At 48.4% G+C, this 23,229-nt stretch overlaps 1 protein-coding gene across 2 annotated transcripts in view; it reads left to right on the top strand.

Annotated features, from left to right (window-relative positions):
• LOC127581285 (phosphorylase b kinase gamma catalytic chain, skeletal muscle/heart isoform-like) overlaps positions 1 to 23,229 on the top strand; it is a 68,977-nt gene that overhangs the window by 8,422 nt on the left and 37,326 nt on the right. For both annotated transcript variants that reach the window (XM_052035533.1, XM_052035532.1), the window contains exon 4: positions 14,299 to 14,353. In XM_052035533.1, the coding sequence (XP_051891493.1) occupies positions 14,299 to 14,353 (55 nt within the window). The remainder of the gene's footprint in view (positions 1 to 14,298; positions 14,354 to 23,229) is intronic.

Below are 23,229 nucleotides of genomic sequence, written 5' to 3'. Positions count from 1 at the left end.
AGTTTGCGAGGGGGAAGGGAACCGGAGGAGTAGGTCAGAGGAAGAAGAGGATGGGGAAAAGTCAGATCTAACAGGTAGAGAGGCTTTGAGGAAGGAGAAGCAGAGTACAGGCTACAAAAGTAGTAATGTGGATGGGCTAAAGTGCATTTACTTGGATGTGAGAAGCTTCAGGAATAAGGGAGATGAACTGAGAGCTTGGATAAGTACATGGGACTACGATATTGTGGCTATTACCGAGACATGGCTGACAGCGGGGCAGGAATGGATATTGAATATTCCTGGTTTTCAGTGTTTTAAAAGGGATAGGGAGGGGGGGAGAAGAGGAGGAGGGGTGGCGATACTGGTCAGGAACACTGTTACAGCTGCAGAAAGGGTAGATAATGTAGAAGGATCCTCTCTAGAGTCAATATGGGTGGAAGTTAGGAATAAGAAAGGGGCAGTTACCCACCTGGGAGTATTCTATAGGCCCCCCGGTAGCGGTAGGGATACTGAGGAGCAGATTGGGAGGCAGTTTTTGGAGAATTGCGAAAATAACAGGGTTATTATAATGGGAGACTTCAACTTTCCAAATATTGATTGACACCTACTTAGTGCCAAAGGTTTAGACGGGGCAGAGTTTGTTAAGTGTGTCCAGGACAGATTCCTGTCACAGGATGTTGACAGACCGACTAGAGGGGATGCTATATTAGATCTAGTTTTAGGTAATGAACCGGGTCAGGTGACAGATCTATCGGTGGGTGAGCATTTGGGGGACAGTGACCACTGCTCCATAACCTTCAGAATTGTCATGGACATAGAACATAGAACAATTACAGCACAATTCAGGCCCTTTGGCCCACAAAACTGTGCCGAACATGTCCCTACCCTAGAAATTACTAGGCTTACCCATAGCCCTCTATTTTACTCAGCCCATGTACCTATCTAACAGTCTCTTAAAAGACCCTATCGTATCCGCCTCCACCACCATTTCCGGCAGCCCATTCCACACACTCACCGCTCTCTGAGTAAAAAACTTACCCCTGACATCACCTCTATACCTACTCCCCAGCACCTTAAACCTATGTCCTCTTGTGGCTACCAATTCAGCCCTGGGGAAAAACCTCTGACTATCTACCCTATCAATACCTCTCATCATCTTATACACCACAATCAGGTCCGCCCTCATCCTCCAAGGAGAAAAGGCCAAGTTCCCTCAACCTGCTTTCATAAGGCATGCTCCGCATTCCAGGCAGCATCCTTGTAAATCTCCTCTGCACCCTCTCTATGGCTTCCACATCTTTCCTGTAGTGAGGCGACCAGAACTGAGCACAATACTCCAAGTGGGGTCTGACCAGGGACCTATATAGCTGCAACAATACCTTTCGGCTCCTAAATTCAATTCCCTGATTGATGAAGGACAATACACCATATGCCTTCTTAACCACAGAGTCAACCTGCGCAGCCGCTTTGAGCGTCCTATGGACTTGGACCCCAAGATCCCTCTGATCCTCCACACTGCCAAGAGTCCTACCATTAAGACTATATTCCGCCAACATATTTGACCTACCAAAATGAACCACTTCACACTTATCTGGGTTGAACTGCATCTGCCACTTCTCAGCCCAACTCTACATCCTATCTATGTCCCTCTGTAACCTCTGACAGCCCTCCACACTATCCACAACACCCCTAACCTTCGCGTCATCCGCAAACTTACTAACCCATCCCTCCACTTCCTCATCCAGGTCGTTTATAAAAATCACAAATAGTAAGGGTCCCAGAACAGATCCCTGTGATACACCACTGGTCACCGACCTCCACTCAGAATACAACCCTTCAACAACCACTCTTTGCCTTCTGTGGGCCAGCCAGTTCTGGATCCACACTGCAATGTCCCCTTGGATCCCATGTCTCCTCACCTTCTCCATAAGCCTTGCATGGGGTACCTTATCAAACGCCTTGCTGAAATCCATATACACTACACCTACTGCTCTTCCTTCATCGATGTGCTTAGTCACATCCTCAAAAAATTCAATCAGGCTTGTAAGGCAGAACCTGCCCTTGACAAAGCCATGCTGACTATTCCTAATCATATTATACCTCTCCAAATGTTCATAAATCCTGCCTCTCAGGATCTTCTCCATCAGCTTACCAACCACTGAGGTAAGACTCACTGGTCTATAATTTCCTGGGCTATCCCTACTCCCCTTCTTGAATAAGGGAACAACATCCGCAACCCTCCAACCTTCTGGAACCTCTCCCGCCTCCATGGATGACAAAAAGATCATCGTCAGAGGCTCCGCAATCTTGTCCCTCGCCTCCCACCACAACCTGGGGTACATCTCACCCGCTCCCGGCGACTTATCTAACTTGATGCTTTCCAAAAGTTTCAGCATCACCTCTTTTCTAATATCTACATGCTCAAGCTTTTCAGGCCGCTGCAAGTCCCCACTACAATCCCCCAGATCTTTTTCCGTAGTGAATACTGACGTAAAGTATTCATTAAGTACCTCCGCTATTTCTTCCGGATCCATACACAGGATCCCACTGCTGCACTTGATAGGCCCTATCCTTTCGCATCTCATCCTCTTACTCTTCACATACTTGTAGAACGCCTTGGGGTTTTCCTTAATCCTGCCCGCCAAGGCCTTCGCATGTCCCCTTCTGGCTCTCCTAATCTCTTTCTTAAGTTCCTTCCTTTTAGCCTTGTACTCCTCCAGATGTCTAACATTACCTAGCTCTCTGTACCTTTTGTAAGCTTTTCTTTTCCTTTTGACTGGATTTATTACAGCCTTTGTACACCACGGTTCCTGTATCCTATCATGACTCCGCTGTCTCATCGGAACATGTCTATGCAGAGCTCCACACAAATATCCCCTGAATATTTGCCACATATCTTCTGTACTTTTCCCGGAGAACATCTTTTCCCAATTTAATCTTCCAATTTCCTGCCTGAGAGCATCATAATTCCCTTTACTCCAAGTAAACACCTTTCTAGCCTGTCTGTTCCTATCTCCCTCCAGTGCTAATGTAAAGGAGATAGAATTATGATCACTATCACCAAAATGTTCACCCACTGAGAGATCTGACACCTGACCAGGTTCATTACCCAATATCAAATCAAGCACAGCCTCTCCTCTTGTAGGCCTATCTACATATTGTGTCAAGAACCCTTCCTGAACACACCTAACAAACTCCACCCCATCTAAACCCCTCACTGTCTGGAGATGCCAATCGATGTTTGGGAAATTAAGGGATAGGAGCAAAGAGGACGGGAAGGTATTTAATTGCGGGAAGGCGAATTATGAGGCTATAAGACGAGAACTTGGGAGTGTAAATTGGGGTGACATTTTTGAAGGGAAATGTACTATGGAGATGTGGTCGATATTCAGGGATCTTTTGCAGGATGTTAGGGATAAATTTGTTCTGATGAGGCAGAGAAGGAATGGCAGGGTGAAGGAACCATGGGTGTCGAGAGAGGTGGAACAACTAGTTAGGAAGAAGAGGGCAGCATACATAAGGTGTAAGCAGCAAGGATCAGACAGGGCTCATGAGGAATATAGAGTAGCAAGGAAGGAGCTTAAGAAAGGGCTGAGGAGAGCGAGAAGAGGACATGAAAAGGCTTTGGCGAGTAGGGTTAAGGAGAATCCCAAGGCGTTTTTCTCGTATGTAATGAGCAGAAGGATGGCTAGAGTAAAGGTAGGTCTGATTAAAGGCAAAGGTGGGAGGATGTGCCTGGAAGCTGTGGAAGTGGGTGAGGTTCTCAATGAATACTTCTCTTCAGTATTCACCAAGGAGGGGGGTCTTGATGATGCTGAGAACAGTGTAGGTGAGGGTAATGTTCTAGAGTATGTAGATATTAAGAGAGAGGATGTGTTGGAGTTGTTAGAAAATATTAGGACAGATAAGTCCCCGGGGCCTGACGGAATATTCCCCAGGCTGCTTCGTGAGGCGAGGAAGGAGATTGCTGAACCGTTGGTTAGGATCTTTGAGTCCTCGTTGTCAACGGGGATGGTACCGGAGGATTGGAGGGTGGTGAATGTTGTCCCCTTATTCAAAAAAGGTAGTAGGGATAGTCCAGGGAATTACAGACTGGTAAGCCTTACGTCTGTGGTGGGTAAGCTGCTGGAAAGGATTCTAAGAGATAGGATCTATGAGCATTTGGAGAAACATGGACTGATTAGGGACAGCCAGCATGGCTTTGTGAAGGGAAGATCTTGCCTCACAAGCCTGATAGGGTTCTTTGAGGAGGTGACCAGGAAGATTGATGAGGGTAGTGCAGTGGATATGGTATACATGGATTTTAGTAAGGCGTTTGACAAGGTTCCTCATGGTAGGCTTCTTCAGAAGGTCAGAGGCCAAAGGATCCAGGGAGGCTTGGCCGTGTGGATTCAAAATTGGCTTGTCTGTAGAAAGCAGAGGGTTGTGTTGGAGGGAGTGCATTCGGTTTGGAGGGCTGTGACTAGTGGTGTCCCGCAGGGATCAGTTCTGGGATCTCTATTTTTTGTGATATATATTAACGACTTAGATGGGGGGGGGGCGGAAGGGTGGGTTAGCAAGTTTGCAGATGACACAAAGATCAGTGGTGTTGTGGATAGTGTGGAGGGCTGTAGAAGCTTGCAGAGGGATATTGATAGGACGCAGAGCTGGGCTGACAAGTGGCAGATGGAGTTCAATCCAGAGAAGTGTGAGGTGGTACACTTTGGAAGGACAAAGTTAATGGCAGGATACTGGGTAGTGTGAAGGAGCAGAGGGATCTGGGGGTTCATATCCACAGATCACTGAAAGTTGCCTCGCAGGTGGATAGGGTAGTTAAGAAAGCTTATGGGACGTTAGCTTTCATAAATTGGGGGATTGAGTTTAAGAGCCACAAAGTGATGATGCAGCTTTACAAAACTCTGGTTAGGCTACACTTAGAGTACTGTGTCCAGTTCTGGTCACCTCACTATAGGAAGGATGTGGAGTCGTTGGAAAGGGTGCAGAGGAGATTTACCAGGATGCTGCCTGGATTAGAGAGTATGGATTATGAGGAGAGACTAAAGGAGCTAGGGCTTTACTCTTTGGAGAGAAGGAGGATGAGAGGAGACATGATAGAGGTATACAAAATATTAAGAGGAATAGATAGAGTGGACAGCCAGCGCCTCTTTCCCAGTGCACCAATGCTCAATACAAGAGGGCATGGCTTTAAGGTATTGGGTGGGAAGTTCAAGGGTGATGTCAGAGGGAGGTTTTTCACCCAGAGTGGTTGGTGCATGGAATGCGCTGCCTGGGGTGGTGGTGGAGGCTGATACATTGGACAAGTTCAAGAGATTGTTAGATAAGCATATGGAGGAATTTAAAATAGAGGGATATGTGGGAGGAAGGGGTTAGATAGTCTTAGCAGTGGTTTGAACATGGTGGGCCGAAGGGCCTGTATTGTACTGTATGGTTCTATGGAAAGATGGCTGGCACTTAGCTGTCTTCTGAAAACTGCTTGGTTGCACTAAACTGCTCTGGGGATGTGCCAGAGCTGGAATTGTAAAACAGTTTGACAAATTGACAGTCCCGAAGTAATCGTACTTACAGAGTCACGTGGATCAGCTTGCTCCTCTACTCCCTGACCGAGTCCTGACAGGACAATCAAAGTCAAAGTTGAGTTTCTTGTCATACGTATGCATAGGTGCAATGAAAAACTTACTTGCAGCAGCATCACAGGCACATAGCATCATATAAGCAGCATTCACAAGAAAAAAACATAAATTATATACAATTTTTACAGGAAAGAACACAATTAGAGTAAAAAAAAGTCCATTGTAGTGCAAAGTGGTCATAGTGTTGCTGTATTGATGTGGTGATGAGGTGGTGATAAGGTTGTGCAGCTTGATTCAAGAAGTGAATGGTTGAAGGGAACTAGCTGATCTTGAACCTGGTGGTGTGGGACTTCAGGCTTCTGTACCTCCCGCCCGATGGGAGCTGCGAGAAGATGGCATGGCCCGGATGGTGGGGGGAACCTTTGATGAAAGATATAGCCTTCTTGAGGCAGCGCCTCCTGTAGATACTACCGATGGTGGGGAGGGATGTGCCCGTGATGTATTAGGCAGAGTCCACTATTCTCTGCAGCTTCTTATGTTCCCGAGCATTGGAATCGCTGTACCAGACCATGATGCAACTAGTCAGGATACTTCCAACCATACATCTGTAGAGGTTTGTGAGAGTGTTTGGTGACATGCCCGAACACCATTAACATTATAGGGAACTAAAGATGCTGGCGAGCCTTTCTGTGTCTGCATCTATGTGCTGGGCCCAGGACAGATCATCTAATATGTTAACGCCCAAAAACTTAAAGCTGCTGACCCTCTCCACCACCGATCCACCAATGTAGACTGGTGCATGTTCGCCCTCTTTCCCCTTCCTGAAGTCAACAACCAGCTCTTAAAGTTTACTGACGTTGAGCGAGAGGTTGTTGTTGTGGCTCCACTCAACCAGGTGTCCCATCCCACTCCTGTACATTACTCATCACCACCTGTGATTTGTCCAATGACAATGGTGTCATCGGCGAATTTGTATCTGGTGTTGGAGCTGTGCTTAGTCACATGGTCATGTGTGTACAGGGAGTTGAGCAGGGACTAAGCACACAGCCTTGAGGTGCACCTGTGTAGATGGTCAGTGAGGAGGAGATGTTGTTACCAATCCTCACTGATTGAGGTCTGCCAATGAGGAAATTGAAGATCCATTTGCAGAGGGAGGTACAGAGGCCCAGGTCTTGAAGCTTGACGATGAGTTTGGATGGGGTGATTGTGTTGATCACTAAGCTGTAGTTGATGAACAGCAGCCTGACGTACAAGCTCCTGTTGTCCAGATGGTCCAGAGCAGAGTGAAGAGCCAGAGAAATCTCACCTGCTGTTGACCTGCTGTGGCCGTAGGCAAACTGAAATGGATCCAGGTCACCTCTGAGGTAGGAGTTGATTCATGCCATAACCAACCTCTCGAAGCACTTCATCACGGTTGATGGAAGCGCTACCAGATGGTAGTCACTGAGGCAGGTCACCAGGCTCTTCTTGGGCACCGTCACAATAGATGCCTTTTTGTAGCAGGTGGGAACCTCAAACTGCAAAAGCGAGAGGTTGGATATGTCCGTAAATACTCCAGCCAGTTGGTCTGCGGAGACATTTAGTCTTCGGCCAGGTATGCCGTCTGGACCAGACGCCTTTCCTGGATTCACCCTCTTGAAGGATGCCCGGACGTCTGCCTCAGAGACGGAGATTACAGGGTGATCTGGAGATGTTGGGGTTTGTGTGGGTGTGACATAGTTCTCCCTATCAAAGCATGCAAAAGAGACGTTGACCTCATCCCCGGGAGTGATGGGTCATTGCCACTCATGCCAACCGATCTCACCTTGTTGCATTGTGCAAGCCCTGCCACAGCTGTCGAGCATCCATCTGTGATTCCAGTTTAGTCTGGAATTGCCTCTTTGCAATGGCCTTCCAGAGGTCGTACCTGAACGACTTGTATGACTCTGCTACTGTCCACCCATGAGTGGCACATGATCAGATGACATTAGCCATGGGGATCCTCAACTTTGATTCTGGACCACTTGAAACATACATAGAAACATAGAAAACCTACAGCACAATTCAGGCCCTTCGGCCCACAAAGCTGTGCCGAACATGTCCCTACCTTAGAAATTACTAGGCTTACCCATAGCCCTCTATTTTTCTCAGCTCCATGTACCTACCCAACAGTCTCTTAAAAGACCCTGTCGTATCCGCCTCCACCACCGTTGCCAGCAGCCCATTCCACACACTCACCACTCTCTGAGTGAAAAACTTACCCCTGACATCTCCTCTATACCTACTCCCCAGCACCTTAAACCTACGTCCTCTTCAGCCCTGGGGAAAATCCTCTGACTATCCACACGATCAATACCTCTCATCATCTTATACACCTCTATCAGGTCCCCCCTCATCCTCCGTCGCTCCAAGGAGAAAAGGCTGAGTTCCCTCAACCTGTTTTCATAAGGCATGCTCCACATTCCAGGCAGCATCCTAGTAAATCTCCTCTGCACCCTTTCTATGGCTTCCACATCTTTCCTGTAGTGAGGCGACAAGAACTGAGCACAGTACTCCAAGTGGGATCTGACCAGGGACCTATATAGCTGCAGCATTACCTCTCGGCTCCTAAATTCAATTCCACGATTGATGAAGGGCAATACACCATATGCCTTCTTAACCACAGAGTCAACCTGGGCAGCTGCTTTGAACGTCCTATGGACTCGGACCCCAAGATCCCTCTGATCCTCCACACTGCCAGGAGTCCTACCATTAATACTATACTCTGCCATCATACTTGACCTACCAAAATGAACCACTGCACACTTATCTGGGTTGAACTCCATCTGCCACTCCTCAGCCCAGTTTTGCATCCTATCTATGTCCCTCTGTAACCTCTGACAGCCCTCCAAACTATCCACAACACATCCAACCTTTGTGTTATCCGTAAACTTACTAACCCATCTCTCCACTTCCTCATCCAGGTTGTTTATAAAAATCACAAAGAATAAGGGTCCCAGTACAGACCCCTGAGGTACACCACTGGTCACCTACCTCCATGCAGAATACAACCCTTCAACAACCACTCTTTGCCTTCTGTGGGCCAGCCAGTTCTGGATCCACACTGCAATGTCCCCTTGGATCCCATGCCTCCTTACTTTCTCAATAAGCCTTGCGTGGGGTACCTTATCAAATGCCTTGCTGAAATCCATATACACTACATCTACTGCTCTCCCTTCATTGATGTGCTTAGTCACATCCTCAAAAAATTCAATCAGCAGGATCTGCCCTTGACAAAGCCATGCTGACTATTCCTAGTCATATTATACCTCTCCAAATGTTCATAAATCCTGCCTCTCAGGATCTTCTCCATCAGCTTACCACGCACTGAAGTAAGACTCACCGGTCTATAATTTCCTGGGCTATCCCTACTCCCTTTCTTGAATAAGGGAACAACATCCGCAACCCTCCAATCCGCCCTTCAATCCAATTGAAGTCTTTTATTGTCAGATCGTACCTAAACAAGGGTAGCCTGCTCATTACTACTGACTGCATTCTGCTGTGATGAATCAGTGTCAAACTTGAATTGGTAGAAGAATTAAGCGTTGCAATGCACCGTATGTGAACATTTGTGGGGAACGTCAGTGGCCACCAACAGCAGCAGCTCGTAGCAACACCAGTGACCAAGTTGGCCAAGCGCTGACGGTGATGGATGCAGACTGGGTCTGAGGATGTTGCTGAAAAAATAATTCAAGGCAAAGCCTACTTGACTTTGACCCCACCAATCTACCTGCTGCAGATGTATGTGTGTGTTGGTGGGAGTGAGGACCACATGTTCTCTTGGAGTCAAGGTTCCGTCCTCACCTTGAGGACACTGTTGTATGCCAACGCCACCTCACTGAATGGGATTCAGAACAAATCTATTGGCTCAAAACTGTCCATCGATGAGCTGCCGTCGACATCAGCAGCAAAACTGTCTTTCATCACAGTCCGTAACCTCGAGCCTACCATTACCGTCAACCCTGGTTCATCAGGGAGTACAGAAGTGCATGGGGGGGGAGCAGTGCCTGGTAGGATCATAATGACTACAGCAATTCATGGAGACGTCCCCCCCCATTTTCTTAAGGGCATTTGCCCGCTAATTCCTGGTCTTGGCTGCAACACTTACATCTCAGGAACAGAGGAACAGACTAAAATAAATTGGCATCCAGGAGAAACTCCTTTAGCGTTTTAGCACGATAGTGAGTCATATCGGCAGTGCCAGGTCACCCACAAACAATGGATCAGGTTAAAGTTCCGCTGTCCTGATGTGAATAGTTTGAATGGAGGCAGGCGATTAAACGACTGTTGCAAAGAGGAGGTTCTGCAATGGCGGCAGAAGGAGAAGCAAGGCTGGGGCACTCACAGCCACAATCGGCCAGAGGTGTTGAGTGAGTGATTCCGGTCGCTTCCTCCTGAGATCCCCACTGTCACAGAAGCTTCAGCCAGTTCAGTTCGCTCCATGTGATTTCAGAAACCCACCATGAGCACTGGATACGTCCGAGAGCCTGGGATCAGATAACGTAGCAGTGCTGTGGTGCTGAAGATCTGGGCACCTAGTTGAGTTACACCATCTACTTGGTGAAGGACATTTCCCAGGTTCAACCTGTCCACAAAAAGGGCAAAATGCAGTAATGACCGCACTGGTCCTGCCAGCGGTGACTGTCAGTAGTGACCACACTGGTCTTGTCAGCAGTGACCGCGCTGGTCCCGCCAGTGGTGACCGTCAGTAGTGACCACACTCGTCAGTGGTGACCACGCCGGTCCCGCCAGTGGTGACTGCGCTGGTCCCGCCAGTAGTGACCGCGCCGGTCCTGCCAGCGATAGCTGCAACGGTCCCACCAGTAGTGACGGTCAGTGGTGACCGCACCAGTGCCGTCAGCGGTGACTGTCAGTGGTCCTGCCAGCGGTGACTGTCAGTGGTCCTGCCAGCAGTGACTGTACCGGTCCCGTCAGTGGTGACCACACTGGTCCCATCAGTGGTAACTGCACCGGTCACGTCAGTGGTGATTGTCAGTAGTGACCGCACTGGTCCCGCCAGCGGTGACCGCACTGGTCCCATCAATGGTGACTGTCAGTAGTGACTGCACCGGTCCCATCAGTGGTGACTGTGCCGGTCCTGCCAGCAATGACCACCTATTAACAAAAAGTAAAGAGGAAACAGCACAGGCTCTGACTGTCATTTCCCAGGGCTCTTTGGCTCCAGGAGCAGTGCCAGAGAATTGGAAGGTCACTGATGTGTTATTTGTGTTGATAAATGACAGAGAAATAGATTAAATAACAACAGCCTGACATTGTGGTGGGCAAGTTGTTGGAAAATGTGGAGGTAGGGCATAGATTGGCATGTAGACAGGCTCAAGTTAATCAAGTTTAAGGGAAGCTTGTCTATGACTCGCTCAGTTAGATGTTTTGAGAAAGTACATGGAGGGACGTTAAGGGTAGAGTATCTGATGTAGCATACATAGATTTTAGCAGATTGATCAGGAGAATAGGGCTCCAAAGGAAAGTGAGAAGTTGGATTAAAACTGTGTGGATGGTTAAACACAAAGGTAACAGTAATGTGGAGTTTTGGTGACCAGAGGGCTCTGTGCAGTGATGTTCTGCCAGCTCAGAACATGGCTATTGATTTTTGTACCAGACTTAGGGGCAGCGCGGTCAATAATGAAGGAGTTCTCTGTTTCCAGGAAGATAAATAGCTCAACACATGGGAAGTGGAGTTCGATCTGGAGCTGGTGCATTTGTGGACAGGACAGGTGGGAAGTGGTAACGGGAGGTGCATGTCCAGAGATCTCTGAAGAAGCAGGACAGGTAGGCAGGGTGAAGGGGGCAGCACAGGTGGTGAAGAAGGCTTGCAGGACACCAGCCTTGATTAGCTGGGGCATTGAACATGACAGCAGGGAGGTGATGGTACAACGATGTAAAGCATTGGTTAGGCCACAGCTGTGTACATTTCTGGTTGCCACACTGCAGGAAGGAGCTGAATTCACCAGAGAGGGTGCGGAGGAGATTCACCATGATGTTACCTGGGATGGAGCACTTCAGTTACGAAGAGAGACTGGAGAGGCTGGGTCTGTTCTCCTGGTGCAGAGGAGGTTGGGGGGGGGCATACAAAATACAAAACTACAAGGGGGATAGATAGGGCAGACAGTAGGAAACCTATGCCCAGGGCAGAGTTGTCTAAAATCAAGGGGTAGAAGGCTTAGAGGAGATCTAAAGAAGAACTTTTTCAGCCAGAGGGTGGTTGGAATGTGGATCGCTCAGTCTTAGGGGGTCATAGGGCCACTTCTATGCTGTATGACCCTTCGGCCATCCCCATGTCCATACTGACCATCAAGCACCTGTCTACACCAGTCCGTTCCCCAGCATCTACTGGAACTGATGTGGTGTTTGGTGGTGTGTGAGTGTGGCCACGGTGTCCTGCCTGTGTGGGGTGTGAGGCTGCACTGCCCACAGTCAGTACAGGTTCGGTTGGGGAACATCCACCGTCCATGGGATGGTCACAGTTGGGTCATGTGCTGAGGGGTCAGTGATGGGGAGTTTGCTCCCTCACTGGATGTGTCGGCAGCAGAGGCACCGATCTTGGCTGCTGCTTGTCAGAATGGCCGGCGACATTTTAAGTGCTGCGCTCTAGTTTTGGTCATTTGAGGGTTTGAGGCCCAGGGTCTGACTTCCTGCAGGAGAAATATCCGGCTGAACTGTGCCCAAACTGCCCGTGGTAGGGGTACCAGAAACATCTGGCTGAACTGTGCCCAAACTGCCTGTGGTAGGGGTATCAGAAACATCTGGCTGAACTGTGCCCAAACTGCCCGTGGGAGGGGTATCAGAAACAAGGCACAGGTTTAAGGTGAGAGCATGGAGATTTAAAGGAGATCTGAGGGGTGAGTTTTTTTACACAGAGCGGTTGATATCGAATACGAGCTGCCAGAGGAGGTGGTGCAATCGGATTCGATTACTACATTTAAGAGACGTTTAAACAGACACTTAAATAGGCAAGGCATAGAAGGATATGGTTGTAATGTGGGCAAATGGGATTAGTGTAGCTGGGCATTGAGATTGGCATGGATGCGATGGGCTGAAGGGCTGTACAGCTCCCTGACTACCCACGCGGGTCCCCAACACCACCCCACAGCAAATTAACATCATGTGGTAACGTGGCTCCCAATCAACTGGGCCATCAGCTATTTAAATTAAATACAATTTTTTTAAGAGCTAAACTGCTGCTAATTATTAAGAACAAATATACAATGGGATAAAGAAAAATAAACTGATGATTTTTAGCTAAGCTCACTTCCATGGTGAAGATCCCACAACCCTGTTCAAACAGACGGGGCCGTGCCAGATGCTGCAGCTGTGGCTGTGTCGAGCTGAGGGCAGATAGGGGAGGTATTCAGCCCCTTGGCTCGGTCACCTATGGGACACCCCAGACCCGACGGCAGATCCAAGGGCAGAGCAAGAGGTCAGCTGCCCACGGTCCCTGCCTGTCAGTGTGATCGTGCTCGTGGGTTTTCCCTCTTTACCCTCTCTGCTCCTTTAATCAGAAGCAATGGAATTAATTCACTGGAGCCAAAGGTCTCTGCAACGTGTCCTCGGAACGTCACCCCGGGAATGGATCAGTAGAAAGTAACCGGCCTGGGTTATCCAGTTAGTTTTTCCGGGCAGGTACCTGATCCAGAGGAGATACTGATAGAGAGAACAGGAATTCCAGCAGTCATTAAGAAGGACAGAGAAGCACGTATTTATAAAACACCGGGTTTGCTCTGATCTTGCCTCTTTCTTCGTGTGCCTTGTTCCTAATTCCCTGTTTAATTTTGCCTCTGGTTTTGAGTAGTACTGAGCTCTCTGTATCTGTCATAAGCTTTTCTTTTTATTTACCTGAACCTGCCTATATGTTCTTGGGCTTCCAGGAGTCACCCCCTTCTCCCTATTGGGAATGTATTTGCTCTGAATTCCCCCTTTCTCCTCTTCCAATGGCTCCACTGCTCTGACACACATTTACCTTCAAGTCGCAGGTTTCAGTCCATTTATCCCATCACACAGCTCCAAAAGGAGTAACATGTGGAGACGTAAACTGCACCGGGTTTTGCTCTGCACTGTTAGCTGTGGACGGTTATGGTCCAGAGGACATCAAAGGGAAAATGCATGAAAATAACTGAGTTATGGGGAGAGGCTGGGCAAGGTAGGAATTTATTCCTTGAAACGTAGGAGACTAAGGGGTGACCTTATAGAGGTGTATAAAACCATGAGGGGTACAGGTAGGGTGAATGCACACTTTTTTCCCAGGGAAAGGGAGCCAAAAGCTAGAGGGTGTAGGTTTAAGGTGAGGGGGAAAAGATTTAGCAGGGACCAGAGGAGCAACTTCTTCACGCAGAGGGTGGTGGGTACATGGAACGAGCTGCCAGAGGAAGTGGTTGAGGTGGGTACAATATTGACATTTAAAAGACTTTTGGATAAGTACATGGATGGGAAAGGTTTAGAGGGATAGGGGCCAAGTGCAGGCAAATAGGACCAGCTTAGGCAGGCACCTTGGTTGGCATGGATGAGTTGGGCCGAAGGGCCTTTTTCCCTGCTGTATTACTCTATGACTCTATAAGTTAATAACGAAAGTAATATGTGCTGGAAACTCGATCAAACAGAAGTTGTGAGGAAATTCCCCAACAAACAGCAATGTGGAATCTCAGGCTGTCAACTTCTACAATGATTTGGCTGCCAGTAAGTTCCCCTGTTAGTTACACAGTTGTTTTCTTTATTACAGTTTCGCTAAATGACTGCTATGAATCTTCAAGCTTCTACTTCTTGGTGTTTGACCTGTAAGTACAGGAGACTTTGAAATCAACTATGTACAATTAGACAGTCGACAAATTCACCATGTGGGGAATCCAGTGGTAGAGCTTAATGGATGATTCAAGATTTAGAGGTTAAAGTGAGACAGGAAAATGTTGATAATTGTACTGGTTGATAACATAAAGCCAAGCTGAATATAAAAAGAATATAAGATAAGATTTCTTTATTAGTCACATGTACATCGAAACACACAGTGAAATGCATCTTTTGCGTAGTGTTCTGGGGGCAACCCGCAAGTGTTGCCACGCTTCCAGTGCCAACATAGCACGCCCACAACTTCCTAACCCGTACGTCTTTGGAATGTGGGAAGAAACCGGAGCACCCATGCAGTCATGGGGAGAACGTACAAACGCCTTACAGCCAGCGGCGGGAATTGAACCTGGGTCGCTGGCGCTGTAATAGCGTTACGCTAACCGCTGCACTGCCGTGAATATAGCAGAGACCTCAAAACAGAGAAAGGGCGGATCAGGAAATACAGAAGTAGATTAACAGCCAATATAAAAAGGAACCCAAAAGACATAACATAAATAGTATAAGAACAGTCAAAAGCAAGGATGGATCTTACTGGGAACCAAAAGAAAATTGTCTGTTGGAAGCAGAAGGCATGGGTGAGGTGCTGAATGAGCTGTTTCCATCTACCTTGAAAAGAAGAGGCTGCTGTAGTGAACACACTGCTACTGACAGAGCCCTCACCGCACCTCCTCTATTTCCTGCACTTCTGCCCTCACCCCATTCCCTTCCTCCTCCCTCCCCCACAGGGATAGTTCCCCTGATACTCACCTACTACCCCAGCAGTCTACACATCCAACAACTTCCGCCGCCTGCAGCAGGATCCCGCCACCAGGCCCATCTTCCCCTTCCCGCTTTCCACAGGGATCACACTCTCTGTGACTCCCTCATCCACTCAACCCTCCCCAGGCACTCGCCCCTGTAAACCACACTAAATGTTACACCTGCCCTTACACCTCCTCCCTCACCACCATCCAGGGCCTTAAGCAGTCCTTCCAGGTGAGGCAGTCCTTCACACGTGAACCCCGCGGTGTTATTTATTGCATCCGGTGCTCCCGGTGCGGCCTCCTCTACATCAGTGAGACCGGACGCAGATTGGGGGATTGCTTCATCGAGCATGTTCGCTCCGTCTGCCATATCAGCCAGGATCTCCCAGTGGCCAGCCATATTAATTCCACTTCCCATTCTCACACCGACGTGTCTGTCCACGGCCTCCTCCACTGCTGAGTTGAAGTAAACGCAAGTTAGAGGAACATCACCTCACATTCCGCCTGGGCTGTCTCCAACCTGGTGGCATGAACACTGAATTCTCAAGCTTGTGGTAACTGCTTCCCCTCTGTCCCCTTTACCCTATTTTTTCTTTTCTTTTTCTCCTCCCTCCTGATCCACCCGGCCCCCATCACCCCCCCTCCTTCCCCTCCTCCACCCTCTCTGCCTGCCCGTCACCCACACGCCCCTCCCACTGTCCCCTCCCCACCTCCCTTCCTTTATCCCATGCTCCACCTTCCTCTCTAATCAGATTCCGTCACCTTCAGCCCTATCCCCTCCCAGCTTCTGACATCATCCTTGTCCCCACCTGCCTATCACCCCCTTCACCTGGATCCACCTGTCGGCTCTTGCTCCACCCCTTCGCCCTACCTCTTTATACTGGCCGTCTCCCCTCTATCTTTCAGTCCAGATGAAGTGTCTTGACCCAAAACATTGATGGTCCATTTCTCTCCATAACTGCTGCCTGACCCGCTGAGTTCCTCCAGCACTTTGTGTGTTGCTCCAGATTCCAGCATCTGCGGTCTCCTGTGTCTCCAAGTGCAGGTTAGTCAGTGTAAGGTTAATGGTGGGCACAACCTTAGATTCTTTAATCTGCCAAAGTCACAATATAGATCCACAAATGACTGCAAGCACAGATTTGTTGAAAGCAAATTGTGTGTGACTAACATGATTGAGTTCTTGATGAAGTAACTGAGAGGGTTGATCAAGAACCACTTGTAGACATTAGCAACACAGGACCTGAGGGACTGGAGGTTCTTGCACCATCAATGTAAAAGGGACTGAATGCAGAGTGAGTGTGAGTGGTGGTTCCTCCCCCAGATGAGATGCAGCGAAGCCAGTGTGGGAATGTTGTTGTTTTTGATGCATTCTGCAAGAACATCTGACCTCCCCACTCACCAGCTGCCTCCCTGAGAGGAACGGGCATAATGTACGCCCCTTGGCAAACCCTTGGTGACCCTACTGACCTCTTGGACCACGGTGATCCCTGCCTCCTGCGTGCTGGTCTCACCAGCGAGCTGGAGGTCGCATGTCTGATGATGCCAGCATTAAAAGTGTCTCCTCCTCCACGTGCCCCAGTAAAGCTGGTTTTCCAACTTCTGACACCTGAAGCTGACAGGATTTTCTTTATACGTAAGGGAAGAGAAAGGAGAGTGAGATATCTTGGATGGAGCACAGTAGGAAGCTGCTGATGCTTCTGGAAAACTAGCTCAGCATAGGTCAAGAGTGGTCACTGCGCACAGGACGAAATGTACAAGTAATGTTGAGGAAGCTGTAAGAAAACATTTCATGGACCTTTTAGCATAGGCTATATGTACAGTAGTTGTAACAGTAGAATTAATTGCAGCAATTAACATTGATAGCATCATCCACAATACATTAAGCATCCACAATTAAAAAAAGACAAGAGTTCCGACTGAGTGTTAAGATATATAGTGCTGTTTCAGCAGGTCGGTTTCATACAGACAAATGAAAGCATCAAATACTAAGCGTCCTGTTTACAGATGTACGCTGTGGAATAATTGGAACATTTTAGCCATGCTTCAACCTTAAACTGATCAGTGTAGTAATTTCAAAATTAGCTGCAGTTCCAAGAGGGAATTCTTATAACAGTTGACAGGTAGACCTCTATAGTTCTGTACATGCAAAATTCAATCTAATGTAAAAATTCCTTCAAAGAACAGGCTCTGTATCTATAAAATAAGCTAGATGTCCACAAGGTATGCAATCTATAGAACAAAAACATCTCGGGAGATCTAGCAGAGCAAATTCATTTAAGAATGGGCAGAGTTGTGGGAAAGAATTCCAATTAGTGAGGATTCAGTGCAATGAAGGACATTTCCATCATCACCGTGGGTCATGTATCTCAGCTACATCATTATGTCAGGGCTGTGAAACTGGAGGCTGACAGCATTGCCACTGAGGACTTGCATTGATTTGAAAACACAATGACATTTTTGGTTTAAAATAAGCAACAAATACGTCAGCATGTGTGGAGAGAGAACGTTTCTGGTCCATGCCTTTCCTGCACAACAGTCTTCACCTGGTAGAAATTCTGCCCTGGATCTGTGCAGTTCCCTGTCTAATTCCCTGGAGCACAGAGTGTGGGAAAGTTTCTCTCTACCCATCACACACGCTCACACGGTGCTGCCTGATCCATCTGTGAACCTGCCCTGATGAAATTACAGCCCTGCTGTGCTCCAGTTATAAATAGTGCTGAACTCAGGCCTGGCATTCACTGACCCACTCCACTGGTACGTAACTTTACCCTCCACCCGGCCCTCTGTGTTTCACTGGTGACCCCGTGGGTGCTGTTGCTGAAGATTGATGAAAGGCAAGGCTCAGTTTGTAGTTCCTGCCATGATTATGTCTGAGGGGAATGAACAGGAAGCTTGGGGCTTATTATCTTCTTCCGTTATTTAGCAACGTGGGTGTGAGGTTGTGATCACTTTCTGAAAACGAGTTTGGGGATTTTGCACTTAGAATTTAGTTTCACGGTGTTACTCAGAAAGCCAGTTGGCTGCCTGTGGCAGATCAGGTGGTCCTTCGGAATGGGCGCCCGCACCAGCGGGTGATCGGGGTCTGTACTTGGGTAGGTGTCCTGGTGCACAGAGTGGTTGTTCTTAAACAGAGTGCACGGCTGGTAAGTGTGGCCAGTGGAGTGAGGAGGCGAAAAGAACAAAAGAGCTGAACTAGGCAGAAACTACCAGTTATTTAATTAATTAAACTCTTTCACCCTGTGCAAACGTATATGTAGGAGGTGACATCAATGGAAAGAGCTCTGGATCCGGATTTCGGACCTCGAGTACTAGGTTAAACGTGTGCCTTGGGCAGACCTGCAGGAAGAGGAGGGTGATGCTCGGAGGAGTACACAGAATCCCTGACAAAGCGGGTGATTCTGTGCATGGAATGTTGGGGGAAGGACTGGTGATTTACCTTGAAAGGGGATCCGATAGTCAGATGGGCAGGGAAGTGTTTCTGTGGACACAAACTCAGTTCCAGGATATTGCCCATAGGTGCCAGGAGCATGGGGGTCACTGGGGCATACAGAACATCGTAGAAGGGAGTGGGTGGGAGCAGCTGGAAGTTATGGTCTGTACCATGACACGACGTCTGCGGCTCCTCAGCAAATGAAGCTGCCCAAGCCTGTGTGCAGCAAGAGCCAGACAGTGTTTAGACCATAAGACAAAGGAGCAGAAGTCGGCCATTCGGCCCATCGAGTCTGCTCCGCCATTCTATCATGAGCTGATCCATTCTCCCATTTAGTCCCACTCCCCCGCCTTCTCACCATAACCTTTGATGCCCTGGCTACTCGGATACCTATTAATCTCTGCCTTAAATACACCCAATAACTTTGCCTCCACAGCCGCCCGTGGCAACAAATTCCACAGATTCACCACTCTCTGGCTAAAGAAATTTCTCTGCATCTCTGTTCTGAATGGGCACCCTTCAATCCTGAAGTCGTGCCCTCCTGTACTAGACTCGCCTACCATGGGAAACAACTTTGCCACATCTACTCTGTCCAGGCCTCTGTTTAGGCATGGGCTGGTAAGTGACGAGAAACATGCACACCACAAGTGCCAGGCAGTGACCAAATCCAACAACAGAGGGTGTAAATTCTATGGCATTACAATTGTGAGCCCCCCCACCCCCCACCCCAATATCAGGGGTCACCATTCCAAAGAAACTCAACCGAACCACCCATGTAAATGCAGTGGCTACAAGAGTAAGTCAGAGGCTGGGTATCCTACAGCAAGTGGTTCACCAGTGGAAACCCCAAAGTCTTTCCACCATCTACATACGATAAGGCGAGAGCATCATGGAATACCACAGGAGCATCCGCTGGCCTGGACAAGTGTAGCTCCACCAAAACCCAAGGAGTTCCACCCCAAAGCAACTGCTTTACCAGTGGCTGCAGTGTGACCCATCCACAAGATCAGCAGCGGCAGTCAAGGTACAAGGGCAGCAGGCAAATGCCAACATTAAGCTACCCTCCCCCCGATCCCACCCTGACTAGGAGACGTATCACTGTTCCTTCACTGCCACTGGCCTAACTGCTGGAATTCCCAACCCCCAGCAGCGTTAGTGCAGCAGGTGAAGGTGGTACACCGCCTCCTCCTCAAGGACGATCACGGATGGATGATGGTAGCTTGGCAACAGGCCCCCACCTCACAGGGGCAGTCTCATTTCCACATAACAACTGGCTGGTGACTGGCCTGAGTCTCAAAGCATGCCTCTGAGATAGCCTCACGGGTCTCTGAATTTTCCAGTCTGTTACAGACAGTGCTGGGTGAGGGCAAAGGTGTTCCAAGAAAATCAGATGCTCTGTCTGTCAGTAATCAGCATAAGACCATAGAATAGATGCAGTATGGAAGGGGGCCATGCTGTCCCTGTAGATCTGAAAATTAGTCTCCCCCTAATGCCAATCCATTCCCTATTGAATGCCTTGAGTGGCTTAGGTTCCACCAGTCCTACAGACACTCTGTTCCAGACCGTAACCACTCTGCACAAAACAGGTTCTCTGTCTATCGCATTGAACCTGCGATCTCTCCCACCTGGTCCTCAAACCTTCCACCCTGTCCAAACTGGTCCCAACTTCCACCTCCTCTCAACAACTTCTTTGCTCCAAGGAGAACATCTCCAGGTTCTCCGGTCTAACCTTGGAGCGGACCCTCCTCTGTCCTGGTCCCATTCGGGTAAATCTTTTCTGTACCTCCCGTGGGATGTCACATTCCCTCCAAAGGCACTTGTAACCGTAGCCAGTTGTGACCTGATGTGAATTTCAGGATTCCATTGGTTTACTAACTGTTCTCCCAACATCCCCTGTCACTTAAGGATTTATGCACAGATTCACCCCATTGTCACCACTCCTGGGCACCCCAATCAGAACAGCACTGTTTACTCTGGGTTGTTTCTCCTCAAACGTTCTGGCAAAATGTTTAACATCCCATTTCTCTGTGTTGAATTTCATCTGCCACTTGCCTGGCAATGGCCAAAGGTGCCCTCTTGCAGTTTATTTGTTCCTCTTCTGAGTATCAAACCTTGGATTTCTGAGACAGTAAATGATGTTACCACAGGGAAACATGGAAAGTCAGCCCCAGGTTCAGCACTATTTATAACTGGAGCACAGCAAGGCTGTAATTTCATCAGGGCAGGTTCACAGTTGGATCAGGCAGCACTGTGTGAGCGTGTGTGATGGGGTGAGAGACGCTTACCCACTTTCTGTTCTCTAGTATTAGACACGGAGCAGGGAAATCCACAGATTCAGGGTAGAGTTTACACTGGGAAATCTTGAGGTTTGTCAGCGCCAGGTTAGACAGAAAGAAACTGTGTTCTCTTGCAGGGGATCCTGCACAAGGGGGGTGAACATTGTCATCCGATGCTGGGTGGTGTTGGGTTGCATGAATTGGACAGCCTTTTGGCACATTCTGCTTGGGTGGGTGTAGTAATCAGTGGGATGTTACCCTCATTACGTGCCATGAATTAGCATTTGCACTTCCTGCATCATGCTTTTGCAGTTACTGAGAGAACTATTTAATTGTCCCTACTTCCTATAACTCTTCCTCATTTTTCTATTCCTCAATATCTGTCCAATTCCTTTTTGAAAGTTATTGCTAAATTTATATGGTAAAGATATCACAAGTTGTGAAAACATACAACTTTTAGAAATTGTACCAATGGGGCAAATACATCAAGATTCAAAACTCTCAGAATGCCACACACACCATCTACTGTCCTTTGTGGAGGACCTCTGGCCTTACCCAGTCATGACTTCAGACCTGAGTCCCCGTGGAACATCGACTGTCCATTTCCCTCCGTAGACACTGCCTGACCCACTGAGTTCCTCCAGCTATTAGTGCATTGCTCCAGATTTCCAGCATCTGTGGTCTCTTGTGTCTTGTGGCTTCAGACCCTACTTCTTTCTCACAGAAAACTCTGAACCACCCTATGAAACAAACTCTACTAAATTATAACATGAAAACGGGTAAAGTGGGAGGAGCAATTGTCAGTAACCTAGACACCAGATTCTCACTCCTCCCGAGTTGTAGGCACTACACCAGGGACCTGCTGTGATGAAAGCCACATCTGCATAAGGGACTCAGTGACCGCCACTGGCCTCAAGGTGTCTGCAGCTCCGGACTGGGTCCTGGAAGTACTCTCCAGCAGGGCTTCCTTCCTGGCACAGGAAGCAGTGGGCAACCACAGTCTTGCCATCAGCCGAACACTGCCCTTGTCAAAGCCCAGCAATCCTAGGAGGAGCAGGAATGGTGACCGTGAGGAGACATGGGTCTGCCTCAGTTGACCAGCTCCAAGAGCTGAGTGGCAGGCAGCACAAAGGAGACGGCACTTCTGGGGATCCCGATATAAGAACCATAGGACAATACAGCACAATACAGGCCCTTCGGCCCACCATGTTGTGCCAACCTTTAAACCTCGCCTAAGACTATCTAACCCCTTCCTCCCACATATCCCTCTATTTTAAATTCCTCCATATGCTTGTCTAACAATCTCTTGAATTTGACCAACATACCTGCCTCCACCACTACCCCAGGCAGCGCATTCCAAAAACCTCCCTCTGATATCTCCCTTGAACTTCCCACCCATTACCTTAAAGCCATGCCCTCTTGTATTGAGCATTGGTGCCCGGAGAAAGAGGCGCTGGCTGTCCACTCTGTCTATTCCTCTTAATATTTTGTACACCTCTATCATGTCTCCCCTCATCCTCCTCCTCTCCAAAGAGTAAAGCCCCAGCTCCCTTAGTCTCTCCTCATAATCCATTCTCTCCAAACCAGGCAACATCCTGGTAAATCTCCTCTGCACCCTTTCCAATGCCTCCACATCCTTCCTATAATGAGGTGACCAGAACTGGACACAGTACTCCAAGTGTGGTCTAACCAGAGTTTTGTAGAGCTGCATCATTACCTTGTGGCTCTTAAACTCAGTCCCACTGTTTATGAAAGCTAATATCCCATAAGCTTTCTAAACTACCCTATCCACCTGTGAGGCAACTTTCAGGGATCTGTGGATATGAAGCCCCAGATCCCTCTGCTCCTCCACACTACCCAGAATCCTGCCATTAACCTTGTACTCCGCCTTGGAGTTAGTCCTTCCAAAATGTACCACCTCACACTTCTCCAGATTGAACTCCATCTGCCACTTCTCAGCCCAGCTCTGCATCCTATCAATATCCCTCTGCAATCTTCGACAGTCCTCCATACTATCCACACCGCCACCAACCTTTGTGTCGTCTGCAAACTTGCTAACACACCCTTCTATCCCCTCATCCAAGTCATTAATAAATATCACGAAAAGTAGAGGTCCCAGAACCGATCCCTGTGGGACACTGCTAGTCACAGCCTTCCAATCTGAATGTACTCCCTCCACCACAACCCTCTGCTTTCTACAGGCAAGCCAATTTTGAATCCACACAGCCAAGCTTCCCTGGATCCCATGCCCTCTGAACTTCTGAAGGAGCCTACCATGTGGAACCAAACGCCTTACTAAAATCCATGTAGACCACATCTACTGCGCTACCCTCATCGATCTTCCTGGTCACCTCCTCAAA

Source organism: Pristis pectinata, chromosome 21 (genome assembly GCF_009764475.1).
Source record: "Pristis pectinata isolate sPriPec2 chromosome 21, sPriPec2.1.pri, whole genome shotgun sequence".
Taxonomy (NCBI): Eukaryota; Metazoa; Chordata; class Chondrichthyes; order Rhinopristiformes; family Pristidae; genus Pristis; species Pristis pectinata.
This window is presented reverse-complemented; position numbering and strand designations above follow the sequence as displayed.